Genomic DNA, 20,282 nt, shown 5'->3' on the forward strand with positions numbered 1-20,282 from the left:
TCATAGGATATTGAATATAGTTCCCTGTGCTATACAGTAGGACCTTGTTATTTATCCATTCTATATATAATAGTTTGCATCTGCTAATCCCAAACTCTCAATCCATCTGTACCCCACTCTCCCTCCCCCTTGGCAACCACACCTCTGTTTTCTGTCTGTGAGTCTGTTTCTTTTTCGTAGATAAGTTTATTTGTGTCATATTTTAGATTCCACACATAAGTCATATCATATGGTATTTGTCTTTCTCTTTCTGACTTACTTCACCTAGTATGATAATCTCTAGGTCCATCCATGTTGCTGGCATTATTTCATTCTTTTTTATGGCTGAGTAGTATTCCATTGTATATATGTACCACATCTTCTTTATCCATTCATCTGTTGATGGACATTTAGGTTGTTTCCATGTCTTGGCTATTGTGAATAGTGCTGCTATGAACATAGGGTTGCATGTATTTTTTTAAATTATAGTTTTGTCTGGATGTATGCCCAGGAGTGGGATTGCTGGGTCATGTGGCAACTCTATTTTTAGTTTTTTGAGGAACCTCCACACTCTTTTGCATAGTGGCTGCACCAATTTACATTCCCACCAACAATGTAGGAGGTTTCCCTTTTCTCCACACTCTCTCTAGTATCAATTTGTAGACTTTTTGATGATGGCCATTCTGACTGGTGTGAGGTGGTACCTCATCATATTTTTAATTTGCATTTCTCTGATGATTAATGATGTTGAGCATCTTTTCATGTGCCTGTCAGCCATCTGTATGCTGAGCACCCTTATTAGTCCAATCCCAGTTTCCATAAACGTCCACCCACACCCAAGGGTTTCATGAGTTAGTAACTCTCCAAATGTGACCAGGTGGTGGGCAGTGTCATATGACAGGTCATATCACAGGGTGTACGGCCGCTGGCCACATTTCCCTCCCCACAGCCTCTCCAGACCACAGAAGACTTCTATCTTTGCCACAGGTACTCAGGGTCTCAGCTTCTGTTCCAAGACGTGTTTTGATGAATGCTCTTTGTTCCATGCCACAATATTTGAAATGAGAGAGTAAATGTAATGTGTTTATTTTGGTAACTATGAAACTCTACAGAGTGGGAGTATTGGGTATCAAAGCCTCTTGTCCTCTAAAGTTAGGAAATGAGAGGGAACATGTCCTATAAAATCAAACGTTTCCATTTCAGAGAGTAGCAACAGTGAGAGTTGGGAGAAAGTGAGTGGCTTGTGTATCATTTCAGTATAACAAGAGGAATAACAAAGATGATGATGGATGCTCTATTCAAGGACTTTACACATGCCAGCAATTTTACTTTGAAGATCCCACTATTATTCCTATTATTTCTATTTTCTATTTCTCCAATAGATGAGGAGCTTAGAATATTTAAAACAAAACAAAAACCTTGCCCAAGTTTTCACAGGTAACAGACCTAGGATTCCTTCTCAGGAAGCCTGACCCAAGAGAGTGTGCTCTTTACCTACACCCACATTACACCAAGAATGTGGAATGCTCTTTTTCACAGATGTGTCTGCTGCACATATTTTAGACCTGGTAGAAAAGAAGTGGAATGGTGTTTCCTTAGCTCTCTTCCCGCTGTGATTATAAAGCCTGGGTTACCAGAACCCCAGGACTGCACTAATGACCTTTTGGCTTCAGCATCCATGTAGATGTACAGGAGCTACTGGGCAGGGCTCTGCTTCATGGCAGCTGTCCGGGTTGCATCACTGGAGTCTGGAGAGCTCTCGCAGCCACTGTGGTTCCCTTCACAGCAGACCTCACTTGCACTCTTGTCTGTGTGATCTGGGTGGCCCCTTCACCTGCTGCTGCACAGCCCTCTACAGGCTCTCCCTGCCGGGAACCCTCAGTAAGCACACTAGGAATTGGGGTGAAATGGAGCATGGGCTGAGAACACTGGTCTGTGACACTAATAGGAACCAGTTTTATATGGTTTGGTAAAATTCATTTCCTTTTTCTTGACACTGTAGTAACAAACATCTATAGACATCAAAGGAGTTGCAAAAACCATTATAATGAACTTTAAAATATATCAAATTTAGAGCATACCTCTCTTCAACAAAGGAATGGATATTTTTCTAGAAGCAAAGAAAAGAAGGACCCTTACCTCTTTCTTTTTTTTTTTTTTTTTACAAAATAACATACTAGTTTATTCAATGTTTTGCAACAATAGATTAACACCACCTTTTTGAAACAAATCACATCCAGTCTTATCGAATTTGTTTCCTCAACTGTAAAATAAGCATAATAATACTTGCATCTTCAGGTTCATATAACTTTTTTAATTTAATTTTATTTATTTTTTTTATTTTTTGCTTTATAACAAATTTAATCAGTTATACATATACATATGTTCCCATATCCCCTCCCTTTTGCGTCTCCCTCTACCCTCCCTATCCCACCCCTCCAGGCGGTCACAAAGCACCGAGCTGATCTCCCTGTGCTATGCGGCTGCTTCCCACTAGCTATCTACCTTACATTTCGTAGTGTATATATGTGCCTGCCGCTCTTTCACTTTGTCACAGCTTACCCTTCCCCCTCCCCATATCCTCAAGTCCATTCTCTAGTAGGTCTGTGTCTTTATTCCTGTCTTACCCCTATGTTCTTCATGACATTTTTTTTCTTAAATTCCATATATATGTGTCAGCATACAGTATTTGTCTTTCTCTTTCTGACTTACTTCACTCTGTATGACAGACTCTAGGTCCATCCACCTCATTACAAATAGCTCAATTTCATTTCTTTTTATGGCTGAGTAATATTCCATTGTATATATGTGCCACATCTTCTTTACCCATTCATCCGATGATGGACACTTAGGTTGTTTCCATCTCCGGGCTATTGTAAATAGGGCTGCTATGAACATTTTGGTACATGTCACTTTTTGAATTATGGTTTTCTCAGGGTATATGCCCAGGAGTGGGATTGCTGGGTCATATGGTAGTTCTATTTGTAGTTTTTTAAGGAACCTCCATACCATTCTCCATAGTGGCTGTACCAATTCACATTCCCACCAGCAGTGCAAGAGTGTTCCCTTTTATCCACACCCTCTCCAGCATTTATTGTTTCTAGATTTTTTGCTGATGGCCATTCTGACTGGTGTGAGATGATATCTCATTGTAGTTTTGATTTGCATTTCTCTAATGAGTAAAGATGTTGAGCATCCTTTCATGTGTTTGTTGGCAGTGTGTATATCTTCTTTGGAGAAATGTCTATTTAGGTCTTCTGCCCATTTTTGGATTGGGTTGTTTGTTTTTTTGTTATTGAGCTGCATGAGCTGCTTATAAATTTTGGAGATTAATCCTTTGTCAGTTGCTTCATTTGCAAATATTTTCTCCCATTCTGAGGGTTGTCTTTTGGTCTTGTTTATGGTTTCCTTTGCTGTGCAAAAGCTTTTAAGTTTCATTAGGTCCCATGTGTTTATTTTTGTCTTTATTTCCATTTCTCTAGGAGGTGGGTCAAAAAGGATCTTGCTGTGATTTATGTCATAGAGTGTTCTGCCTATGTTTTCCTCTAAGAGTATGATAGTGTCTGGCCTTATATTTAGGTCTTTAATCCATTTTGAGCTTATTTTTGTGTATGGTGTTAGGGAGTGATCTAATCTCATACTTTTACATGTCCCTATCAAGTTTTCCCAGCACCACTTATTGAAGAGACTGTCCTTTCTCCAATGTACATTCCTGCCTCCTTTATCAAAGATAAGGTGACCATATGTCCGTGGGTTTATCTCTGGGCTTTCTATCCTGTTCCATTGATCTATCTTTCTGTTTTTGTGCCAGTACCATACCGTCTTGATTACTGTAGCTTTGTAGTATAGTCTGAAGTCAGGGAGCCTGATTCCTCCAGCTCCATTTTTCATTCTCAAGATTGCTTTGGCTATTCGGGGTCTTTTGTGTTTCCATACAAATTGCGAAATTTTTTATTCTAGTTCTGTGAAAAATGCCAGTGGTAGTTTGATAGGGATTGCATTGAATCTGTAGATTGCTTTTGGTAGTAGAGTCATTTTCACAATGTTGATTCTTCCAATCCAAGAACATGGTACATCTCTCCATCTATTTGTATCATCTTTAATTTCTTTCATCAGTGTCTTATAATTTTCTGCATACAGGTCTTTTGTCTCTTTAGGTAGGTTCATTCCTAGATATTTTATTCTTTTTGTTGCAATGGTAAATGAGAGTGTTTTCTTGATTTCACTTTCAGATTTTTCATCATTAGTATATAGGGATGCCAGAGATTTCTGTGCATTAATTTTGTATCCTGCAACTTTACCAAATTCATTGATTAGCTCTAGTAGTTTTCTGGTAGCATCTTTAGGATTCTCTATGTATAGTATCATGTCATCTGCAAACAGTGACAGCTTTACTTCTTCTTTTCTGATTTGGATTCCTTTTATTTCCTTTTCTTCTCTGATTGCTGTGGCTAAAACTTCCAAAACTATGTTGAATAAGAGTGGTGAGAGTGGGCAACCTTGTCTTGTTCCTGATCTTAGTGGAAATGGTTTCAGTTTTTCACCATTGAGGACGATGCTGGCTGTGGGTTTGTCATATATGACCTTTATTATGTTGAGGAAAGTTCCCCCTATGCTTACTTTCTGCAGGGTTTTTATCATAAATGGGTGTTGAATTTTGTCGGAAGCTTTCTCTGCATCTATTGAGATGATCATATGGTTTTTCTCCTTCAATTTGTTAATATGGTGTATCACGTTGATTGATTTGTGTATATTGAAGAATCCTTGCATTCCTGGAATAAACCCCACTTGATCATGGTGTATGATCCTTTTAATGTGCTGTTGGATTCTGTTTGCTAGTATTTTGTTGAGGATTTTTGCATCTATGTTCATCAGTGATATTGGCCTGTAGTTTTCTTTCTTTGTGACATCCTTGTCTGGTTTTGGTATCAAGGTGATGGTGGGCTCGTAGAATGAGTTTGGGAGTGTTCCTCCCTCTGCTATATTTTGGAAGAGTTTGAGAAGGATAGGTGTTAGCTTTTCTATAAATGCTTGATAGAATTCGCCTGTGAAGCCATCTGGTCCTGGGCTTTTGTTGGTTGGAAGATTTTTTATCACAGTTTCAATTTCAGTGCTTGTGATTGGTCGGTTCATATGTTCTATTTCTTCCTGATTCAGTCTTGGCAGGTTGTGCATTTCTAAGAATTTGTCCATTTCTTCCAGGTTGTCCATTTTATTGGCATAGAGTGGGTTATAGTAATCTCTCATGATCTTTTGTATTTCTGCAGTGTCAGTTGTTACTTCTCCTTTTTCATTTCTAATTCTATTGATTTGAGTCTTCTCCCTTTTATTCTTGATGAGTCTGGCTAATGGTTTATCAATTTTGTTTATCTTCTCAAAGAACCAGCTTTTAGTTTTATTGATCTTTGCCATCGTTTCCTTCATTTCTTTTTCATTTATTTCTGATCTGATTTTTATGATTTCTTTCCTTCTGCTAACTTTGGGATGTTTTTGTTCTTCTTTCTCTAATTGCTTTAGGTGCACGGTTAGGTTGTTTATTCGAGATGTTTCCTGTTTCTTAAGGTGGGATTGTATTGCTATAAACTTCCCTCTTAGAACTGCTTTTGCTGCATCCCATAGGTTTTTGGTCGTCGTGTCTCCATTTTCATTTGTTTCTAGGTATTTTTTAATTTCCTCCTTGATTTCTTCAGTGATCACTTCGTTATTAAGTAGTGTATTGTTTAGCCTCCATGTGTTTGTATTTTTTACAGCTCTTTTCCTGTAATTGATATCTAGCCTCATAGCATTGTGGTCGGAAAAGATACTTGATACAATTTCAATTTTCTTAAATTTACCAAGGCTTGATTTGTGACCCAAGATATGATCTATCCTGGAGAATGTTCCATGTGCACTTGAGAAAAATGTGTATTCTGTTGTTTTTGGATGGAATGTCCTATAAATATCAATTAAGTCCATCTTGTTTAATGTATCATTTAAAGTTTGTGTTTCCTTATTTATTTTCATGTTGGATGATCTGTCCATTGGTGAAAGTGGGGTGTTAAAGTCCCCTACTATGATTGTGTTACTGTCGATTTCTCCTTTTATGGCTGTTAGTATTTGCCTTATATATTGAGGTGCTTCTATGTTTGGTGCATAAATATTTACAATTGTTATATGTTCTTCTTGGATCAGTCCCTTGATCATTATGTAGTGTCCTTCTTTGTCTCTTCTAGTAGTCTTTATTTTAAAGTCTATTTTGTCTGATATGAGAATTGCTACTACAGCTTTCTTTTGGTTTCTATTTGCATGGAATATCTTTTTCCATCCCCTTACTTTCAGTCTGTATGTGTCTCTAGGTCTGAAGTGGGTCTCTTGTAGATGGCATATATATGGGTCTTGTTTTTGTATCCATTCAGCCAATCTGTGTCTTTTGGTGGGAGCATTTAGTCCATTTACATTTAAGGTAATTATTGATATGTATGTTCCTATTCCCATTTCCTTAATTGCTTTGGGTTTGTTATTGTAGGTCTTTTCCTTCTGTTGTGTTTCTTGCCTAGAGAAGTTCCTTTAGCATTTGTTGTAAAGCTGGTTTGGTGGTGCTGAACTCTCTCAGCTTTTGCTTTTCTGTAAACCTTTTAATTTCTCCATCAAATCTGAATGAGATCCTTGCTGGGTAGAGTAATCTTGGTTGCAGGTTTTTCTCCTTCATCACTTTAATTATGTCCTGCCACTCCCTTCTGGCTTGTAGAGTTTCTGCTGAGAGATCAGCTGTTATCCTAATGGGGATTCCCTTGTGTGTTATTTGTTGTTTTTGCCTTGCTGCTTTTAATATGATTTCTTTGTGTTTAATTTTTGATAGTTTGATTAATATGTGTCTTGGCGTATTTCTCCTTGGATTTATTCTGTATGGGACTCTCTGTGCCTCCTGGACTTGATTAACTATTTCCTTTCCCATATTAGGGAAGTTTTCAACTATAATCTCTTCAAATATTTTCTCAGTCCCTTTCTTTTTCTCTTCTTCTTCTGGAACCCCTATAATTCGAATGTTGGTGCGTTTAATGTTGTCCCAAAGGTCTCTGAGACTGTCCTCTGTTCTTTTCATTCTTTTTTCTTTATTTTGCTCTGCAGCAGTTATTTCCACTATTTTATCTTCCACCTCACTTATCCGTTCTTCTGCCTCAGTTATTCTGCTCTTGATCCCATCTAGAGTATTTTTTATTTCATTTATTGTGTTTTTAATCGATGCTTGATTCATCTTTAGTTCTTCTAGGTCCTTGTTAACTGTTCCCTGCATTTTGTCTATTCTATTTCCAAGATTTTGGATCTTGGAAATAGAATCTTGGATCATCTTTACCATCATTATTCTGAATTCTTTTTCAGGTAGACTGCCTATTACCTCTTCATTTGTTAGGCCTGGTGGGTTTTTATCTTGCTCCTTCTCCTGCTGTGTGTTTTTCTGTCTTCTCATTTTGCTTATGTTACTGTGTTTGGGGTCTCCTTTTTGCAGGCTGCAGGTTCGTAGTTCCCGTTGTTTTTGGTGTCTATCCCCAGTGGCTAAGGTTGGTTTAGTGGGTTGTGTAGGCTTCCGGGTGGAGGGGACTAGTGCCTGTGTTCTGGTGGATGAGGCTGGATCTTGTCTTTCTGGTGGGCAGGTCCACGTCTGGTGGTGTGTTTTGGGGTGTCTGCAGACTTTTTATGATTTTAGGCCACCTCTCTGCTAATGGGTGGCATTGTGTTCCTGTCTTGCTAGTTGTTTGGCATAGGGTGTCCAGCACTGTAGCTTGCTGGTCGTTGAGTGAAGCTGGGTGCTGGTGTTGAGATGGAGATCTCTGGAAGATTTTCGCCGTTTGATATTATGTGGAGCTGGGAGGTCTCTTGTGGACCAGTGTCCTGAAGTTGGCTCTCCCACCTCAGAGGCACAGCACTGACTCCTGGCTCCTCAATTTGGGATGATTTGTTGTCTATTCATGTATTCCACAGATGCAGGGTACATCAAGTTGATTGTGGAGCTTTAATCCGCTGCTTCTGAGGCTGCTGGGAGAGGTTTCCCTTTCTCTTCTTTGTTCTCACAGCTCCTGGGTCTCAGCTTTGGATTTGGCCCCGCCTCTGCGTGTAGGTCGCTGGAGGGCGTCTGTTCTTCGCTCAGACAGGACAGGGTTAAAGGAGCAGCCTCTTCGGGGACTCTGGCTCACTCAGGCCGGGCGGGAGGGAGGGGCACGGAGTGCGGGGCGAGCCTGCAGCGGCAGAGGTGAGCGTGACGTTGCACCAGCCCGAGGCGCGCCGTGTGTTCTCCCAGGGAAGCCGCCCCTTGATCCCGGGACCCCGGCAGTGGCGGGCTGCACAGGCTCCCGGAAGGGCGGTGTGGACAGTGACCTGCGCTCGCACACAGGCTTCTTGGCGGCGACAGCAGCAGCCCCAGCGTCCCACGCCCGTCACTGGGCTCCGCGCTTTCAGTCGCGACTCGCGCCCGTCTGTGGAGCCCCTTTAAGCAGCGCTCTTAATCCCCTCTCCTCGCGCACCAGGAAACCAAGAGGGAAGAAAAAGTCTCTTGCCTCTTCGGCAGCTCCAGAGTTTTCCCGGACTCCCTCCCGGCTAGCTGTGGCACATTAGCCCCCTTCAGGCTGAGTTCTTGCCGCCAGCCCCAGTCCTCTCCCTGTGCTCTGACCGAAGCGCAAGCCTCAGCTTCCAGCGCCGCCCGCCCCGGCGGGCGAGCAGACAAGCCTCTCGGGCTGGTGAGTGCCGCTCGGCACCGATCCTCTGTGCGGGAATCTCTCCGCTTTGCCCTACCCAGGTATGTGGGGAGTTTCTTGCCTTTTGGGAGGTCTGGGGTCTTCTGCCAGCGTTCAGTAGGTGTTCTGTAGGAGTTGTTCCACATGTAGCTGTATTTCTGGTGTATCCGTGGGGAGGAAGGTGATCTCCACGTCTTAGTCTTCCGCCATCTTACCCGGAAGTCACCTCTTTCAATATTCTCTGTGATTGAAGGCTGAGACTTGTTAGTTTGATGAAGGGAAGAGTGAAGTAGCTGAGCTGCATGTCTGTAATTCTTTCTTTGAAAATTTTATTGGAGTGTAGTTGATTTAAAATGTTGTGTTAGTTGCAGGTGTACAGCATGGTGGTTCACTTATACATATACCTATATTCATTCTTTTTCTGGTTCTTTTCCCATCTAGCTTATTACAGAATATTGAGTAGAGTTCCCTCTGCTATACAGTAGATCCTAACCCATTTGGTCCAGATCATGAAGGCACAGTCAGTACACAGACAGAGGAATCAGGATAACAACCTACTGAAAAACAAGGACCTCCCCCTCTACTTTAGCTTCCTCTCAAATACTCTTAATTTCATCCTTAAAATGGGGATAAAGGCTTTGAGTTTTCTGTCTAGTACGGAGGGAGCTTGGAAATGGTCACTCCCATTCTCACACAAGAAAAAAGCTGAACAAACTGAAAATTAACAACTCTTCTTAGATCATCAGAGAAGTGGGGTCACGGGAAAGACTGCTGCCCCGCAAATTGGAGAGACAAATAGGCAGACACAGAGAATCACAATTTACTGGAATAGAAACCTTCACGGGGATCAGTACTAGGGTAGGAAAACCTAAATGTAATTGATGAAGAAAATGTAGACTGTAATTGATGAATTGCTGGAGGCTCAGTGTGGACAAGTCTAAGACATAAAACTCCAGAGGGCCTCACACTTTTGTGAATATTACCTTCAGGAGGTCTATTATGTTCTCATAGTGAAGGTTGGAGAAGAATCTGCTCATGCTTCTGGCAGGGGGTTGGGGAAGGTAGCCATTCTGAAATACACTCAGCATTCTGTTCCTCTAACAGGGGGGTGCTAAGAGGTAGATTCTGATATCTGGGGACAGTGAAAGGATGAGGTGTGATAATATGTGTAAAGCAGAGTACAGTGTCTGTGAGAGCTGTTGTTGCAGTTATTGTACCACTTTCCTGTGCATCAGCCGAGTGCTACCCACATGTACTAAAGAAGCTATGCATGCAACAGAGGTCCAGACGCAGACTGAAAGGAGTTCTGTGAAACTGAGCTTGAGGGATACCCTTAAAACATAGAGCAACGTGCATCTTGGAAGCGTTACCATAATTTGGCATACCATCATATACCTTCTCCAGGAGTCCCACGAAATATAGAACTAAGTCAATCCCTCCTAACATAAAAGGAGACAAAGACGATTTCCAAATGCTGCCCTACTTTCCAGGCCCTTTACTTCAGATGCCAGGGTTAGAGTTTAAGTCTTCTAGTGCCTTGGCTGCTTCCAATTCTCTGGACAGCATCCTTTCAGCTTGATGGTGATGTGTCCGCAGTGATACAAGTAGTGTTTATTGCTTCCCAGCTGGCTCTTGCCAGAGCAAACAGTAGCAGACACATGGAGAAACTGCTGGCCAGAGACTGCAAAGAGCATCACAATTCCAATCCACCCAGAGAAACAAACAGGGAGACAGGCAACCAAGCACAGACGAGACCTTCACCACGAGAAACCACCAGGGGCCAGATGACATGTCTTTGGAAATCCTATCTTTTCCTTCTTGGTTTTAAAATTTAGTCTTTACTTTGGAGCTCTCAGGAATAACTCCTCTTATTACCTTTTTCTTTTCTTTTCCCCTAGGTAACAACAATTGAGATTTGAAACTACTTTACATATTTCCACACACTTCCCATACGTATGTCCCATCCTTACTTTCACTCTTCCAATTTCAAAGAATTGCATTTCATTTTCTGGATAATTTACCCTCGTTCGTCCTCCCACTGACCCTCAGGATGTTATCAGTAATAGTAGATGGAACATAGTACATTTAAAATGACTTCTTTTTGTTTTTCTCATCAGATGCACAGATGGCTTAGTACAGTTTAAATTCTTAAGCACCCAAGGGAATCCTTGCAAATAATTTGCTTTTCTCATTTATTTGGAAAAGCTAATGTCAAAAATTCTGAAGAAGGCTATGGTTACGTGTGTTAGTCAAAGGTAATCTGCTTGGTCCCTGGTCAGTAGGACTTCTGGGGAGACTAGAATTGAAATTAAAAATGACACATCAATTAAATCTATGATCTGTTCACCTGCTACTGAGCCAAGGCACACCTAGAGGGATAGCACAGTGGCTTTGCAAGGCACCAACTCCCAGAGGTTAAGGATTTGCTTCAAACTTGCTGAGTTCCTTAATGACATATTGTAGAGTTCATCCATAGATTTACGTATTCAGCAAGGTAAAAAAAAAATTGTGATTTGTCTACAAACTGATTAGCATTTTGATTAGCATCTTAAGTGAGAATATGAAATGCATACTGATCAAACTTAGGAATGAGACAAATCTGGAAGGGATAACTAATATTTTTGATGAAAGGACAAAAAGTTATCAAAACAGAATGGAATTGTAAATCAAAACAAACAAAAGGAAATGTAGTAGAGTACATAATAAAGGTTGACACTTCCATTAAAAAAATAAATTGCCGAGGCATAGGAAGGGGTTAGGGGAGACCTATGTTTATAACAGTGAATGTGAAAAAAGTGCTGAGCATTTGAGGAGACCATTGTGAAGTCAGATGTGATAGGATATGAGAATCTCATTTCACTCTGCAACGACCAGATAAATATCTGGAATATTGTGACCAATTGTGGGAGCCATGCATGGGACTTTGACATCTGCAGAGATGTCACCTTTAACCTAGAAGATGTGTGGGATTTTTCAGACATGTCCTGGGTGGAGAAAGGGGCTAAAGCAGTTGAGATTATCCAGGCAGGAGGAGAGAAAGCTATGGAGCTGTGATTGGGAAAGGAGTCAACTCTTTTGATTCATAGGCAGAATCTGGAGCACATGGACAGAAGCTGCAGGGAAGTAGATTTTAACTCAAATCTAAGGAAGAAATTTATAACAATTGCAGTTGTTCAGCAATGAAATAGGCTGCTTCACAGCCTAGCAAACTTTCTGTCACTCGTGGTGAAGGGCTGGGCTAGAACACCAATGACAAGAGGGACACTTGGGGATGAGTTGGAAGGAGGGCTTCGCTGAAGAGTCTTTCCCACTCTATGATTCTTTTTTTTTTAATTAATTCAAGATTAATGCAATTTAAAGAGTTTCTTATGTATCTTTTATAAAATCCTGTTTGCTCTCTAGAAGGTTCCTTCATGCCCACTCCTGTTTTCATATTTTCCCATGAAAATTTTGGAGACGTTCACATGACTTAGTATTTAGAACTGTTAGTAAATTTACATAGTGACTGTCTATATGTTCCTTTGACATTCATATGCTGTCAAATTGCTTCATCCTTTTTTTTTATTGGAGTATAATTGATTTACAATATTTTGTTAGTTTCAGGTGTACAGCATAGTGAATCAGTTGTACATATACATATATCCACTCTTTTAGACTCTTTTCCCATATAGGTCATTACATAGTATTGAGTAGAGTTCCCTGTGCTATACAGTAGGTCCTTATTAGTTATCTATTTTATATATAGTACTGTGTATATGTCAATCCCAATCTCCCAATTTACCCCCGCTCCTGGTAACCATAAGATTGTTTTCTACGTCTGTAATTCTATTTCTGTTTTGTAAATAAAAATTGCTTCATTTCTATTCTCAGCAAGATTCGGGTAGTCTACTTCTCCATTCCCTAAGCCAGGATTTATTTCATTATTCTAAAGTTTATGAAACACATATGTTCTGAATACAGATCTTTGGGGCTCTCTGTGAATACTTTGGGGGATATAAATCAGGAAATAATTTAAAGAAACCACACATCATCTTCAAGAATAGCAGGTTAGCAAACTCTTCTAATTAATCCCTTGGAGGATCTGGATCCACATATCCACCAGCCTCATGCCCCATCATCCTCGGTGCTCCTGCCACCTTCTTTGCTGCTAAAACAGCTGGTATAATCTGTCCTTAAAATTGAACATCTTCTATTTCTCATGCTGGAGAAAACTCCAGTATGGTTTTCTCTATCCAAATCTCTACAATTACCTTTAAAAAATACATACAATGATGATGTCTATATTTCCACAGGTTTTGGAGTTGGTCTAATTTTGGACTAGGACTTGTGATTGATAGCGCCTTTCTTTATCACGTGTTCTTTCAAGGAAGCCTAGAAATCCACAGGACTCAGAGTCCCACCTCAGGGTAATGGTAGGCTATCAGGCTGAGAAAATGAGCAGCTCTAGGAAACTTGTAAAGTCTATTTTCTAACTGTGGCTTAACTGAACATGCTTAATCCAGAACGTAGTATCTGGGCTGCTTCATATAAAAGATGGTAAAAGATCTTCTTAACAAAGGTCATTTGCAGGCCTGGTTGAACTTAACACCTCCATAAGGGGGGAATCTTAATTGGTGAAAGGCTTATGTCTATAGGAACAGGAGTGTCAAACGAAATAGTTACCTGGCTTTCTGGGGTGTCAGAAGTCATCAGAGCAAGACATTGTTCAAACTGAGAGTCAAGAATTATAATCCTATTTTTGTTCTTGGTGGGCTGCTTGTGTTGGGGGAAGTTTACCTTAGCACGCAGACTCCAGGGCCAGAAAGGAAAATGATGATATCTGCCTGTTTTACTGGCTCAGTTTTTCCCACTGGCAGACAATCATTGCAAGGCATATTTACTGAAGACAGCAATGTGGTTACGTGGACTTAAAAAGAGAAATGCTTAAACTTATATTTAATAAGAAATGAAATGAAGTCAGAATGTTTATTGCCCTTAAATTTCATAATATATACAGATTTTCTTTTTGCCTTTATTCTTGCTCATACTATTGTGTTCTCCTACTGGCAGTGAGTATTTGTAGAAAGGGAATACGTTATCCCCCCATCTCCCCTTTTCTTTTTCCCTCAGTTGTCTTACACACACACACACACACACACACACACACACACACACACACCTGATTTCAGCAACCAATGTGGTCTTAGGTGAGACTAGGCACTATATAGTGTTTCTAGCACTCCGCTATCTTCTGGGGCTTTTCTCTTTGCCATACCTACAAGAGAAATATGTAATTATTAATCAGATTTTATAAGAAATGAAAAAAGACTGTCTAGCCTAGCACTGAGTAATAGAACTTTCTGCAGTTATGACAGTGTCCTGAACCTGTGCTGCCCAGTGTCATAGCCACAAGCCCCATGTGGCTCTTGTGCCCTTGAAATATGGCTAGTGTGAGTGAGGAACGGAATTTTTAATTTTACTTAGTTTAAATATAAACAGGCATATGTGATTAGTGGCTACTGTATTGGACAGCACAGCAATTGGCAAAGAATTCATAGCATCCAAAAAGGTGATCTGGTAAATTCACTAATCACTGGGATTCACTGTTGTAAATGCTTCTTTTCTATATGGAGCCAAATGGTACTTAGAGTAATGCTACAGCATTTTTGATAGATGTGAAAATGATCATCAAAAAAGATGAGGAAAAATCCATCTAGAGCATTTATAAATAATAGAGATAATTCTCTATTCTTTGCTAGGCGCTTTATATATCTGCTGTACAGATATATCATCTATTATTTTCACAAGTGTTTCAAGTTGGATGATAACTTTTTCCATTTCACAGAAGAGAGGAAACTGAGCTACACCGATTTAAAATAAAAAAGCAAAAGTTCCACAACCAGTAGGTGGTGGAGCCGAGGTTTGAACCCAGGTAGGGACCTTCATTAATGAATCTCACAATGAATATTTCCCACTTCAACTTTAGAGCACGGGTACATATTTCCCTAGTTCTCACTGGGAACCAGGGCTGGGGGGCGGGGAGTAGAAGGCAAGGAATAAAGATACAGACCTACTAGAGAATGGACTTGAGGACATGGGGAGCGGGAAGGGTAAGCTGGGACGAAGTGAGAGAGTGGTATGGACATATATACACTACCAAATGTAAAATAGATAGCTAGTGGGAAGCAGCCATATAACACAGGGAGATCAGCTCAGTGCTTTGTGACCACCTAGAGGGGTAGGGTAGGGAGGGTGGGAGGGAGGGAGATGAAAGAGGGAAGAGATATGGGAACATATGTATATGTATAGCTGATTCACTTTGTTACAAAGCAGAAACTGACACACCATTGTAAAGCAATTATACTCCAATAAAGATGTAAAAAAAAAAAAAGGACATGAGCCCTCGCACCACACTGCCTGATTTGAAACCCGCCTCTACTACTTACAAAGTATGTGAAATTGAGCAAATTACTTAGTATCTCTGAGCCTTAATTGTCTCCTTTTAATATGTAAATAATAAAGGTACCCACCTATAGGGTGTGGTGAGGGTTAAGTAAGTTAACAGTTCCTGGCACTTTGTTTGAACCATATGTATTTGTCATTATCATTATTTTTTATTTGAAAGAGATTGGTCATATATGTTAGGATGTTGATTTAAAGTGATATAAATAGATGAAATAGAGATAGGCTTTGGGAGTGCTTCCCTAGAAAATAAAAGAGACTCTAATCATTTAGATGACTCAGGAAGAAACACCCTGCTGTTCAGCCACCTTGGTGTCGCCATCACTGGAATTACAAACTTTCAGAGTCCACATGCCCTGGCCAGCTCCTCATATCTTTGCTTTTCATGTTACATCTCCTTTTGTGTCTTTGATTCGTTCTGAATGCTGAGCAGTGACACACACCAGCACAGCTGGAAAGAGCCGTAAGATTTGCTTTTCTGTCTTCCAGCAGGGAATTATTGCCATGGATACCAGCATCAGAGGAAGGCTGGGGAACTCTCTCAACTTGTCTCCTGAGTGGTCTGACATCTGTTTCTGGCAAGACCAATAATGAGTGTGCTGCTAGCTTCATAGCAAACGGGAGACTGATCCACACCTCTTTTGTTTTGTTTTGTTTTACCACAGATGGCCTCTGCCCAAGATGCCAGGTACGGCCAGAAAGACTCCTCTGATCAGAACTTTGACTACATGTTCAAATTGCTCATCATTGGCAATAGCAGTGTGGGGAAAACATCTTTTCTGTTCCGTTACGCGGATGACTCCTTTACATCTGCATTCGTCAGCACAGTTGGGATTGATTTCAAAGTCAAAACTGTATTCAAAAATGAAAAGAGAATCAAGCTTCAGATTTGGGTAAGTGACTTTGAACTGACGGCATCCTTCAGTCTAGGGCGTTGAACATACAAGTGTGTGAGGGAAACCTTTCTGCCTTGTTCTGTCCCCATGGGGTCTGTAAGCCTCCATTTCCAGGTTCTTTGCCACAGAACATTCTGTTTCAAAGGCAATAGAGTGTTGCCTCTTTAAGGTAGGGAGACTGAATTAAGCCTTATTGTCACTGATGCTTCTTAAGAGTCTTCAGAAGAAAGAAAATCCAAATGTCTCTTTATTGTGGTAAAGAACACTCAACAGAAAGTCTGGCTCTGTCTTTTATGGTCTGTGTGACCCGGAGCAAGTCTCTGAATCCTTCTCTGCCACTTTTCTAACACACAAAATAGGCAAAGTAAATTTAGCCTTTTTAGGTTGCAGGAAGCAGCCTGCCCTGGTCGTTTTAAAGAAGGTAAACAACCAAATATAGAGAAAGCTCAGGTTTAGTCCCTTCATAAAGCCCCAGCTAAAATTTGAAAAGGGTCTATTTAATCTCCACAAACCTTGTGTTTTCAGCTCTAAGAGTTATGTTTACCTACCCAGACAGAACAAAACAAATAGGATATTTATTTTAAATAGGGTTTTCCCCTAAGCAGAAAGTTCTCCAATAAGTTTTGAGACTGTGTGGCTAGCTTTGTGCCTCTCCTCACCCGCTGCAGAAGATCAGAGATTCCTTAACTAAATAGTTGGGATTAATTTAGGAGAATACCAAGTGAGAAACATAGGAAAAAGTGTGTGTGGGTACACGTTCAAGGTAATATAAGAGCTGAAGTAACAAAAAAGATTGGTTATACCAAGAGAGAGTTGTGTAGTAAGCATTTTATGTACATCATGCAATGTATGGGTACAATGGTAGAATGTTTTTACAGTTAGTTTTGGTCCCCTTTCCCTGTCATTTATACCTCTGCCACTCAAATTGATTTGAGCTTTAAAAAGGCATTTCCCAAGAGATGAGGTTTCTGCCTTCTTCTGAGACAATTCTGATGTCTACTACCATTTGGTACTGGTGCCATGGTTGATCTGTAGGACCGACGATAAGCCTGCCTCCTCAAATATGGAAAGCTGAAAGAAAGACAAATCTCAGAGTAAAACACTTAAACTTTTTTTTAAAATAAAAGAGCCCTTAAGATATCATTTTAAATATTCCAGATGTCCTTTCATATCTTAAAGCTCTTAGGAGTAAAATTTAAAGATGCAGGTATATACACAGGTAGGTATCCTCTTAGGCAGCTTACAAGAGATTGTTACTATTTTACTTATTCTAATTCTGGAGTCTTCCAAGTCTAATTAGAACTCAGAAAAGAACTTGGAAAAATAGGCCCAGTCCCCATTGCTGCTCTACTGGTCCCCAAAGACATTTTTGTTGGGAAGGGGGTCCCTCTTTAGATACTTTAGAAACACGCAGCCCTGTTTATACAGACAGAAAGAGCTGTGTTTATTGCTTCACATTCTCTTCCTTTTGAGCTTTAAGCAACCAATTGTCATGTGAAGATAACTTTCATATCCAGGCTTAACAAAGGTCCCTTAACTCTCAGGGGCTTTGTTGAATTGAAAATTAAATTAATTTGGTAACTACACATCTCCTACCTCTGCAACCATGTTCTTTCTGTTAATATCAAAGAAGTGTCATTCCTCTGGCTGACAGCTCCTGCCATATGTCTTAGGGATGTTTAAAGGTGGTTGTTGTGATTGTTTAGGTAAAACATCAACATGGTGTATAAATTCAATCCTATAATCTCTAGCAATTTCTCAATTTAGGTTTTTGACCGAAATGCTTTGTAGAGGTATAAAATCATTTGCCCTTAATGTAAAACAGAAAAAGTTCAAATAATATACTTTTTTTGAGAATTATATTGTCATACTTACAAAAATATTTTTTTTCAAAACCCTCAGTGCTAGTACCAGGCCACAGCTCATTCCTGTACTTTTCTTGGACCCTGAAGTTCAGTTACTTCTGTCCAGGTCTTACTTCTGCGTGAAAGTTGCTCTTCTCTGAGCCAAGCAAATCCCAACTCAGGTCTCTGGGCTGCTTCTCCTCTAATACCTCCTCATGCTTCTCAATTTCCATAACTTCACTCAAAAGCCTGGGACATAATAAATCTGTCTCTAATCATCCATAATCCACCATTTTCCCAAAACCTCCAACTCTCTTCACAGCTCCGTCCAGCCTGGGACCTCCTTCCAGGGTTTTCATTCTCCCATTCTGTGGATACTCACACTCCCTTCAGGGGTCAGCCACTCAGGAACCCTTCACCCAGACCTTCCTCAGTCACAACGGTAGTCTGATGGCCACTGTTTTCTTTGCAATCAAAACAATCTTATTTCTTCCTCTTAGGGATACTGGGAGCTCTTAATGTACCTGTGATTCTAGGGGTATGAAAATGGATTTTACACTACCGTATACCAACTGGTCTACTATATTGTGAACCATTCAAAAGCAGTACTCTGCAAAGATTTTGTGCTCATTGAACTTGTAGTATAGTTGGAGAAAGAAATGAACGCTCACGGAGTAACTATATATGTATGTCTATAAGCAAATATTAAATTGTATAAATATTATATGTAGCTAACAGTTATTGAACATAGAACTATGCCAAGCATCATCTATACCTTATTTCTAATTTCCACAACAACCCAACTTTGTATTTATTATTATTCCTATTTTATCCGAGAAACCTGAAAGTCGGACAAATTAAATAGCTCGTCCAGGGTCATATGTGGCAAGAGGCTGGTTCCAGGCTAGGTCTATCAGATTCTAATGCTTTGGCTTGTTCGCCTTCACTGTGCTGCCCTAATTAAGAAGTCTTCTTGAATATGGTCGTGCTTTTGTGAAGATGGTGATCTTAGGCAATGTATCCTGGGATGCTGAAGATGTTTTTAAAAGAGTCTGACCATCCCGATGAACTGAGTCATGCAGGGGGAGACAGGATAAGGAGCAACAGGGTGGTTGCCTAAGTCTAGACATTCCTACAATAATTTTAGGGGTTCTTGCTTTATGCCATAATGTAAGTATACTAGAAAATATTTAGTTGTGTACAGCTTTTTTTGTTTATGACATAACAAATTATTTATTTGGGACTGTATCTGGCACTGATGGTTTGCCGTCTCGTATTTAAATAACTGAACGTGAACTGTTTTTTCCAGCTTATAGTATCTTTATGCACTTATATTAATGTATAACAAATTCATTAAGGTATCCACAGCTATCTTAGCCTATACTATGATCTGTTTCTACTTGCAACACTTCTGACACCAAATACTGGGGTTTTCCAGACCAAGCAATTCTTCATTGCTATGCAGACACCAAATGGGTGTCCTGTAATTTAATACAGTGTTGACACTAACTACCCAGAGTTAGCACAGATCCCACAGGTAAAGGGCTCCATTCCATAAGCCTATCCCTCCTCTCCCCACCCCACTCAGATACCAATCACAAATCTGGGTGCCCTGTGCTTTTGACCTACAGGCTATAAACTCTCAGGTCCCACAGTCCTACCCCTCAGGGTTGATAAGTTGCTAGAAGAGCTCACAGAATTCAGGAAGAGTTTACTTACTATTACCGGTTTATTATAAGGGATACAACTCAGGAACAACCAGATAGAAGAGAAGCATAGGGCAAATTGTTGTGGGGATGGGTGGGAGCAGCTTTCATGCAGTCTCCGTGGTGTCACCCTCCCAGCACTGTGATATATTCACCAACCCCAAAGTTCTCCAAACCTCACTCTTTCAGATGCTTATGGAGCTCCCGTTACATAGGCACAATTGATGAAATCCTTGACCATTGGTGATTAACTCAGTCTTCGGCCCCTCTCCCCTCCCAGAGGTTGGGGTAGGGCTGAAAGCTCCAACCTTTTGATCACATGGTTTGTTCTTCTAACAATCATCCCCTATTCTTTTTTTATTTTATTTTATATTGGAGTATAGTTGATTTACGATGTTGTAATCAGCCCCCATTTTGAAGCTATGTAGGGGCTAACCAAGAGTCACCTCATTAGCATGAACTCTGGTATGGCTGAAAGGGGCTTATTATGAATAACAAAAGATGATCCTTTTTCTCCCATCTCTTAGGAAATTCCAAGGGTTGTAGAAGCTCTTTGTCAGGAACCAGGAGGAAGACCAAATATGTATTCCTTGGTCTATCACACTATTATATATTTCAAAGGAAGAGAAGCAAAATTGTTTCATAGTGATGAAAACTGTCATGGATTAGTCCAATGCATTTTTACCTTTACCAAGATAGGTTACAGAT

The 20,282-nt window shown here is 40.3% G+C and overlaps 1 protein-coding gene across 1 annotated transcript in view; it reads left to right on the forward strand.

Annotated features, from left to right (window-relative positions):
* RAB3C (RAB3C, member RAS oncogene family) overlaps positions 1-20,282 on the forward strand; it is a gene marked incomplete at both ends in the record, with an annotated part of 317,859 nt that overhangs the window by 17,132 nt on the left and 280,445 nt on the right. Inside the window, one exon of the mRNA XM_081233553.1 lies at positions 15,794-16,021. Within this exon, the coding sequence (XP_081089679.1) occupies positions 15,794-16,021 (228 nt within the window). The remainder of the gene's footprint in view (positions 1-15,793; positions 16,022-20,282) is intronic.

This window comes from Mesoplodon bidens (genome assembly GCF_964165515.1).
Source record: "Mesoplodon bidens genome assembly, chromosome: 4".
NCBI lineage: Eukaryota > Metazoa > Chordata > Mammalia > Artiodactyla > Ziphiidae > Mesoplodon > Mesoplodon bidens.